The sequence below is a fragment of the Octopus sinensis genome, linkage group LG2 (genome assembly GCF_006345805.1).
Source record: "Octopus sinensis linkage group LG2, ASM634580v1, whole genome shotgun sequence".
Classification (NCBI taxonomy): domain Eukaryota; kingdom Metazoa; phylum Mollusca; class Cephalopoda; order Octopoda; family Octopodidae; genus Octopus; species Octopus sinensis.
The window spans coordinates 88456728-88466727 of record NC_042998.1 but is presented as its reverse complement, the minus strand read 5'-3'; the positions used below and the strand labels follow the sequence as shown (position 1 = coordinate 88466727).

Below are 10000 nucleotides of genomic sequence, written 5' to 3'. Positions count from 1 at the left end.
AATGACAAGTATGTTCGTTCATCGTTTGCAACATCTCATAATAATTTCTCATATTCGTACAAGACAAACACGTTCTTAAAGTATGGATACAATAAGGACCAATCCAATCAACTGACTCCAGAATATGCTCGGAACTTTTTTTAGTGATCCTACAAAAATCGAAACATAAAGTTAACTCGGTCAATGTTTAGAACTGAAACTAATTGGTGGCTGGGTTCATTAATTCAGGGTCATAGGTTTCAGTGGATTCGATCCCCGGACGTTGTGTCCCTAGGCAACGTACTTCATATTGTTCCAGCTCACTCAGTCGAAAATGAGCTGTGTTTATTGCAAAATGGCACCCGGTTGATTATTAGCTTAAGAGCTGCAAATGCATGCTATCCACAGGTCTTGATGCTTTTAGTTATGGGTGGTATTTAAACAGCACTAACTACCTCTTGCTGAGTGTAACAATTTATAACAAGAAATAGTAAATTGACGTGTGCACTTTCTTTGGTAAAGTGAATATGTATATTTCAATATTATTCTCAAAATGATTAACAGAAACAGCACCACTCATCTCTGTAAGCTGCAGGAGAACAGTAAAATTGCTGTGCACTTTCAGAATCAGAATGATTTAAATGCAGGTCAGTTCCTGATCGACATGACACTTACCAAGGAATGACACGCTGATTCATTCTTTATTGAAGTCGGCTGCCGCAGCTTTCCAGCTAGATCGGTGCGCTGTTTTCTGTAGAAGATTAGTCCTAAACCCAGGCAAACAAAGAAAGCCACTAAAGTGATAGGCATGGTTACTGAAAGCAACTCGAGGTGTCTGTGGTTGACAAGCGACTGCTTTTGGAACCCCTTTGTAGATGAAGATTAATTGAGTCCTCGTTACACCACTCTGACAGAAGCGTACGAGCTAAGGGACGAAATGCTTGTGACCATGAAATATCTTGTAATGATATGGAAGTGTTTCAAACATTGTGTCAGATTCAAAAGAGCCAGCAATACCTCTCAGCAGCTCTTGCAGTTTCTGCAAGGGGCAAAGAATTTCCGATGTTTTAATCAAACAACACATTTATTTTGATGAGGTAAAGAAACGACGGCCACCGCTTTGAAGAAAATCTGTAAAATATAAATATGAATAGAAACAACGACAATGGTAGCAAAAGCAACAAAAACATCAACAGCAATATCAACTTACTTGAGTAGTTTCAAGCCGGCATTTGTGCGAATTTGAAAAGAGCGTCCCATCTCTGGCACACTGGTTAATTTGAACTTTTGTGAGATCAATGTCAACAACAACGATACCACTGCAATTAGAAATAAATAGAATTGAGAATTAGTGATAATGGTTTTATGAAATAGTAAATGAACATAAATTTAAAGGGGTGGGGCGCAGTAAAAGTGAATTGATCTAAGCATATTTTAGGTTCTTATTTTATTGATCTCCAAAAGAATGGAGTGGTAAAAACGAACTCGGTGAGATTTGAACATACATGAACATAATTCAGTATTGACAGGCATGTAATCTGGTGCAGCTGCTTTTGTCCTTTATTACAACAACAACAACAGCAACAACAACAACAACAGCAACAACGACAACAACAACAATAGTAATGATAATAATAATAATAATAATAATAATAATAATAATAATAATAATAATAATAATGATGATGATGATGATAATAATAATAATAATAATAATAATATAATAATAATAGTAATAATAATAATAATAGTGACCACACACAACAGCAATAGCAAGGATAGCAATAGCAACAACAACAATGATGACGATGATTATGAATTGACTGCTCAAATAGAAAAGTGAGGAAACTGGAACAATAAGCTGTGCAAGTAATACTTGCAAAATGTATTGACCATTACGTCATATAATTAAAATATTACAAATATTGATTGTGGTCAGCGATCAAACCCCATATGTAAACAAGTTATCCAAGTACGATTCATATCAGTGTCAGACTAATTCCATACACCATCAAACAAAATTATATATATATATATATAAACACTAAAAATATAACCGTGTAATTCTGCCTAAAGTTAACAAGGTAATGCGTACTTTGAGTAGGTCGCATAAAACGTAGGAAAATGTAACGTGTACTGCTCGATATCACCAGAAACAAATAAACCCAAATTTAACGAAAAAAAAAACTGGTAATCTAAATACAGGGTCAGGTTATACACTCTAGATCTTGTAAATAAAAAGAGAGAAGGTAAAGAACGATACAAGAAAAAGAATTTGTTTTTATTTTACATGCATATCTTACAGTTACTTTCAATCTAGCAAAATGTAACGTTGGAGGCAAAATTTGATGTTGGACCCGAACAGACAAGTTAAGTTAAGTTACATTCGCAATACTAAAACATATCAGAAAGCAATATAGAAAACTGAAAAGAAAGATTACATAACGAAAACTCAAGTGCCGAACAAAATAAACAACGATAAAACAAAATACAACGAATATTGACCATAAAAAACCGAGCTAGAACAACAAAATATCAATGTTATATCCTACATAACGTGGATGTATTATAAGAACATCATAATACTGCAGTTTTTCTCTTGAGGGAGCATGTTTAGAGCTTAAAAACATAGAAAAATTTGTGGCAGACGAAAATTTCCAGCATCAGTGGCGGCAGCTAGATTTCAGCCTGTTTGCACTTCATTAACAGGGGGTATCCACTATCAGTATTATAGTGTTCTTATAATACATCCACGTTATGTAGGGTATAAGATCGTTACCCGGTACTGATGCTGTTTCCGTCGCAAATATCTAATTTTTACCCAGCCCTCCCGCTATTTGATTAGTCACTGTTTTTCCATATATGAGTGGAAGCGAGGTTTGACTAGCAACAGTAATATAAAGATCAAGTAGGATATATAAAGATTGCTCTTCGGTACTAATACCATTAATACTACTTCTATCGCTATCTAAGAAATATAAAAATAGAGGAGTATAACGAAGATTCAAGAATAGAAAGTTTTGAAGAGGGAAATAATTAACGAATTAAAAACTATAGATCTTCTTAGGGATCAATGAAAGTAACGTCAAAGAATACAGTTCAACAACAATGGAAAACTACAAACCTGCCCATGGTAAACATAGTAAATACGTCCATGAACATCAATCACTAGGTTAGACAAAATAAGAAATAATCCATCAATTCACATTCTTAAATAAAGGAAGTGCATATTGGAAAATGTATTAGAGAAAAACAACAGCAGATGGCTATGGTTGGAACAACTTTGATCATAAGCCTGTCTAATTAAGGTAATGACAACGGCAACAGTAATAACAATAACAACAAAGAGTTATACTGAATTGGGTAACATGTTAAAAACCCTCCATCTTGTCTCAGAGATTATATGAAAAGAAAATATATGTTTAAGAGTTATAAAAGGCTTGACGATTCGAAATAACGAAAGTAACATACAAGCAACTTATGTTCCTTGCTTCACTGGCTCGTAGGAAACCATTTTATGCAGTATGGTAAGGGTATATCAGCCTAGTACAGTACATCGCTCTCCGGGTTATTATTGACTGTAACTAGGTATGCATGGGAAAGGAAAATGACCCATGTGACGAATTCATACTGAGTTCACCCAGAATCTTAGCACCGCACGCTTTTCCTCGGTATTTACACGATAGCCATAACAACAGAATGTAGCATAATATACTTTGTGTGTGGTGAATGTTTGATGATAAAACTCAAGTTAATTGAGCTCAGAGTAACAGCTGAACTAACAAAATTTCAATTTTCTATGGAATACCCCCAGTCAATTATAACTAATCAACCACTAATAAACTGTCTCTTAATTACAGAATGCGTTGCAGTTAAGTGAATAAATAATTTGGTAAATAAATATATATGCAAAAGAAAAGGTGTAAAAATACATTTGTTCAGTCATTTATTATAATTCAATAAACACAGTTTAGGCAATTATGCAGTTGTTGATTGGTCTAAGTTTAACTATGATCTCTTCCCGGGAATTCTTACGTAGTTGGCAAGATGGTGTGGAGGTTTACCTAAGTTTTATATTGGTAATAGAGTTGAAAGACAACTCCAGACTTAGTATGAGATGTTGTCATACCACGTATTCTTCTTCAAGTGGCCGCAGCGATGCGTCTGGTACCTCTGTTCGCCATTAGCTTTTGTGTGTGTGTGTGTGTGTGTGTGTGTGTGTGTAGGTGAGTGTGAGTGTGTGTTTGTGTGTATCACATGATGTATAATCATGTTGTGTATGTAAACATACTTAATCTTGTTAGGCGACTTTTGTTTCGTTTAAAATCGATGCTAATGAGAGCAGTTGATGTTGAAAGCTTGTGTTTCATAAGGAAGAGGGAAAAAAAGCATTTATGGTTTCGTTTGCTTTTGATACCTATATCCATCCTCCAAAGGAGCCTTGTTGAAATTCAATGGATTCGTAAGATCCAGTACCAGTTGAGGAGAGGCAATAGGGAGCAGAATACAAGATTATGTGTTAATGACAGGACAGCCTCACTTGGTATTATTTATAGGTTTGGGCACCTGTACAGGCCTCAGTTGTAAAATCTTTTCTACCTTCTTTGCGAGGAAGAATAGCTGAAAAATATGTCTTTTTCTTTTATTGTGGTCTGAGTCTTTGTAGCAGACTGAAATTCACTAAAAGCATTCTGTGAAACAATCCCGACGAAGCCGCTTAACCTGTGAGATATAGCAGCTAAATTTATTCAAGTCACACCTTACAATCTCTAAAAAGTAAGGTTACTTTGGCCAATGTAAACCTCTTACGTTAATTGTTTCATACTGAACTTAGATTAATTTACATTTTCTATGCAATAAATAGACAATGACTCACACTGTTTAAAAAAATTTAATTTAATTAAAAAACAAACAAATAATCAGGCAATTATTGTTAATAGTCATTTTGGAAAACATAGATAATGTAGTGTGGGAGGGGAATCTAATCTTTAAACCAAATAGGTGAAAATAATAATGGATATGATTCGGTATTATTAAATTCCTGAGGGCATGATTTTTTGGTTTCAAAGGAATGGCTTCAACAGAGAATTGAAACTGGATTACATTACGGATGAGATTAGTCGGGAGGTCATGCTTTACTTTATGGTTTTTGTATCGAAGTAAGGTGATAAAAGGAAAGGAGATCTGAAAAACACCCATTCTCAGAAGCATAAATGTTTTAACTGGATGAATAGCAAAACGCTTCTTAACTGAAGTTTCATGATAATATAAAGCGGTGAAGTGACAGAGTCATTACAGCATTGGCTACAATGCCTTGTTATATTCATTCCGAGGCTTTCTGTGCTCTGAGTTCAATTCCCACAGCCTTTCATGTATTTCAGAGTTGAGTCGATAAAATAACCGCCAGTACTGGGCGTAGAGTCTTCTTCTTCTTCTTCTTCTTCTTCTTCTTCTTCTTCTTCTTCTTCTTCTTCTTCTTCTTCTTCTCTTCTTCTTCTTCTTTTTCTTCTTCTTTTTCTTCTTCTTCTTCTTTTTTCTTTCTTTCTTTCTTTCATTCTTTCTTTCTTTCTTTCTTTCTTTCTTTCTTTCTTTCTTTCTAAGAGGAATCAGCGGCGGTTAGATATGGAGGACGATGGGCTCCTTTAGGCCTAAACTGTTTTAGACACGACTCCGTTTGACAAGATGTCGTGCCTATAACTCCATCAGCTGTTGAGAACCCGAGGCAGGCAAAGCCAAGTAAATTGCGCGAAGATGCAAAGAAATAAAAAAAGAAAAAAAAACGACGATGCCAATAACGACGACGGCGATGATGATGATTATCTTATCTTGGAGGTAAAAAATATCGCCAAGAACATAGAATAAATATTGTTTTATCCCCTGGTTAGGTCATGAGTTTCAATTCTCATTAGAGAAATTTGTAGAGAAATTTCACTCCTAGGGGAGTCCAGTAAACTCTGAGTCAGGTAAATATGCGTCTCTGTTGTTGCCTTCCACCACTTCTGCTTGTTTGCTTTTGGCACTTCGTTTCTCTTTACACATCCCCCCCCCACCTCTCATCTCACTTTCTTCCTTCTCGAAACTCGTTCCTCTGACTGCTTCTCTTTTATTACTGTCTGCGCCATATTCATATCATTTTCTTTCTACTTGTTCTTATGCTCTTTCCTTTTCTCTCCCTCACACCTACTTGTGTGCAAATACATACACACAGGCAAACACGCACGCACGCATGCACGCACACGCACACACACACACACGCACACACACACACGCACAAGTATGTATATAATTACGCATTTTTTTTTTGCTCGCTCTGTTTCCATATGCCAACTTCTGACTTTCACTTTATTACTTTCCTTAAACACTTCTCTCAGCCTCTCACTCTCCCTCTTTCTCTCCTATTCTTAATTACACATTTTCTCTTTTTCTTTTTATTTCACCCTCTGTCATATCTATTCTCCACCTCTTTCGCCGACATCGACCGTTTTCTCGCCTGCTTGCTAAAGCCGAGACATCTTTCTAAACCTGCTTACTAAAGGTATTAATAATACTTTTGTTGTAATAATAATGCTTATAAAACAACTGTTAATATTTACTTAGAACAAAGTAAGCTGTAATATACACTAATATAGATACATACATAAACACATGCATACATAGACACTTACACATACACACATCTTTAGTGTAAATATTGGAAACAAGTTACTAAAAACATTTAACTTAGCATGTTGCCAATGTTAAGACAGATACTACACTCTATAGAGTGTCCTAAGCTGAAATATCATTTTCATAGACATATTAAATCAGAGTATTTACATTTTTAAAAAGAAATATTTGATCTGTCAGTGGGAGAATGGAGGGCAGTGCGCCAGAAATATTTCTTATGCGCTTATGAAAAGAAGAGCTAATTCCATAAACTTAGTGAAGAAGGATTTATCTGAGTGGTCGTAATACTTCTGTATTGGGGTATTCAAGGTCAAACCTTAGTTTTTGCATCCGGCAGGATATTTAGTCTACAAGTGTAATATGTGTGTATGCACGTGTACGAATAAAATGGATAAGGTAAAATACCTGAGGTATTTCCTGTCATCCATACTTTTGGAATTCGTAATCAATTATTTTATTGCTATTATCTCTCTCTCCCTCCCTCCCTCCCTCCCTCCCTCTCTTTCTTTTTTTCTTTCTTTCTTTCTTTCTTTCTTTCTTTCTTTCTTTCTCTCTCTCTCTCTCTCTATATATATATATATATATAGGCGCAGGAATGGCTGTATGGTAAGTAGCTTGCTTACCAAGCACATGGTTCCGGGTGCATACCCAAGGTCCCTACTGCGTGGGACCTTGGGTATGCGTCTTCTATTATAGCCTCAGGCTATAATAGAGTGGATTTAGTAGATGGAAACTGAAAGAAGCCCGTCGTTTATATATATATATATGTGCCTGTGTGTGTGTATGTGTTGTTTGTCCCCCACAATCGTTTGACAACTGATGTTGATGTGTTTATGTCCCCGTAACTTATCGGTTTGGCAAAAGATACTAATACAACAAGTACTAGGCTCACAAAGAATATGTCCTGGGGTCGATTTGTTCACTAAGGGTGGTGCACCAGCATGACCGCAATCAAATGACTGAAACAAGTAAAAGAAAGAATGTGTGTGTATGTAAAAATTATTATTGGTTTCAAATTTTGTCACAAAGTCAGCAACTTCAGGAGAGGGATAAGTTAATTGCATCAACCCCAGTGCTCAACTAGCATTTATTTTATTGACCACAAAGTCAACGCCGGCAGAATTTGAACGTAAAGACGAACGAAAAGCCACTGAACATTTCGCCCGGTGTGTTAACAATTCTGCCAGCTCGCCACATCGTATATACTGTTCCCATATTGTGATGAAACACGTGTAACGCAGAATAAATAAATAAATAAGTAAAACAGTACATGGAATTTATGCCTCCACACTATCTACTTGTAATAACAAAATATGAACTCCTATCGAAATCTCCATACTATAGACACGAAGCATTTCTACCCATTCCACACAGCACATTCCTAGAATAATCTTTTCTACTCTAGGCACAAGGCCCGAAATTTTGTAGGAGGGGGGGGGGGCAGTCGATTAGATCGACCCCACTACGCAACTGGTACTTAATTTATCGACCCCGAAAGGATGAAAAGCAAAGTCGACCTCAGCGAAATTTGAACTCAGAACGTAAAGACAGACGAAATACCGCTAAGCATTTCGCCTGGCGTGCTTAACGTTTCTGCCAGCTCGCCGCCTTACTTTTCTTGATTAATGGAACTGCAACTGTAACATCCTACAGATATTTTTATTTTTATTCTCTCATTTCCCTTTATATTTCCCATATCAATCCTTTTCCAAAATAATTCCTTATATTGAACTCTATTACTTCCCTCTAGCTCACTCTCTCATATTGTCTCCGATGAAGGGATATCCCTAATATCCCGGAAACAGCTGTAAAACTACCTTTCTCTTTATAAATGTCCTATAAATTCCACACAGCTTTGGTTTTGTTGTCTTATTTTATTTAACACTCACACACACACGTACGCACTTACGCGTACACACACACGCGCACACAGACACGTACGCGTGCACACACGCATATACAATTTAGGCATATATCTCTTATGATAAAAGGCAGATTTTCTCTGCCTGTTACCATGTTTGTTTTTAATACAATTCTACAACATAGAATTTCTTCAATTGGAATTTACCTACGATTTTTCGAAGTAGATTCGATTGGGTCATGGCATATAAAGTTTTTTCAATTTGACCCCCAATTAAGCAAAAATTCAAGAAAAGTAAATATATTACGATTTGCCTCTCTAATTTCAACTGCTTCACTCCTGCTATTACCACACTTTCTCCTACTTTCTCTTTGCAAGTGTACCTTAAATCACTACTCAAAAAAATACAGAGCAAACAGAAACAAATAAATACATAACGATTTACTCCTCACACAATTTCTTCAATTAGAATTTACCTATGATTTTTCGAAGTACATTCCATTCGGTCATGGCATATAAATTTCTTTCAATTTGACACCCAATTAAGCAAAAATTCGAGAATACTCAATATTTTACGATTTCCCCCTCTCACTTCAAAGGCTTTACTCCGCCTATTACCACACTTTCTCCTACTTTCTCTTTACACATATAGATACGCAAACATATACATATATGACAGTGACAAACACAAACGTTTCAAACAACTACATACAAACACTCAAACACACACACATGTGTGTGTTTGTTATTAGTAAAAAAGGCGCCAAACACAATTCACTTTCTCATTCGAACACATTTGCAAACACACAGCAACAATTCACTGACACATGGTGAGTAGATGCTAGCCGCTCACATTATGACTTTCACTATTACACCAATTGTACTGGGACTGTTGTCTACTTCCCGTTAGTTTTTAGTGTCCAGGAAACAAAACTTTCTCGAGAAATAACAAAAAAAAAACACTCCTAGATTTCATAAAGGACTTTAAGAAACGATAGGAACTAAATTCAGTTGAAGAAAGACGGATTTAAGGAAATCAGACGGTCGAATTAGAATGATAACTCAACAGAAAAGGTAAATTGGTTTTTAATTTACTTTCTGTCGCTAAGTTTTTGTAGTATTAATTTGCGAGGGTACTTCAGTTGTCAATTGTTGAAAGAAAATTGTAAGCTAAGAAGGTGTGTGTGTGTGTGTGTGTGTGTGTGTGTGTGTGTGTGTGCGTGCGCGCGCGCGCGCGGTGTGTCTGTGTGTGTGTGAGTGTGTGTGTGTAGGAAGTGAAGGATAAAAATATGGCAAGAAGTGGACAGATGTACATATATACATACATACATCCATCCATACATACATGTGTGTGTGTGTGTGTGTGTGTATGTATGTATGTGTATTAATGTGTGTGTGTTATCTCTCTATATAAAGCTGAAGTTGTCTGTGTGCGCCAGGTTTGGTAGCCTTCAACTAATACTATCTCCTCCGAGACCCTGTGGCGCAAGTTGA

The 10000-nt window shown here is 36.2% G+C and overlaps 1 protein-coding gene across 1 annotated transcript in view; it reads right to left on the bottom strand.

Moving 5' to 3' along the window:
• LOC115225199 (probable G-protein coupled receptor 158) overlaps positions 1 to 10000 on the bottom strand; it is a 91961-nt gene that overhangs the window by 70377 nt on the left and 11584 nt on the right. The window contains exons 6-7 of the mRNA XM_036500740.1: positions 2801 to 2947; positions 1190 to 1311 (exon numbers count right to left, since the gene is read on the bottom strand). Of these exons, the coding sequence (XP_036356633.1) occupies positions 1190 to 1311; positions 2801 to 2947 (269 nt within the window). The remainder of the gene's footprint in view (positions 1 to 1189; positions 1312 to 2800; positions 2948 to 10000) is intronic.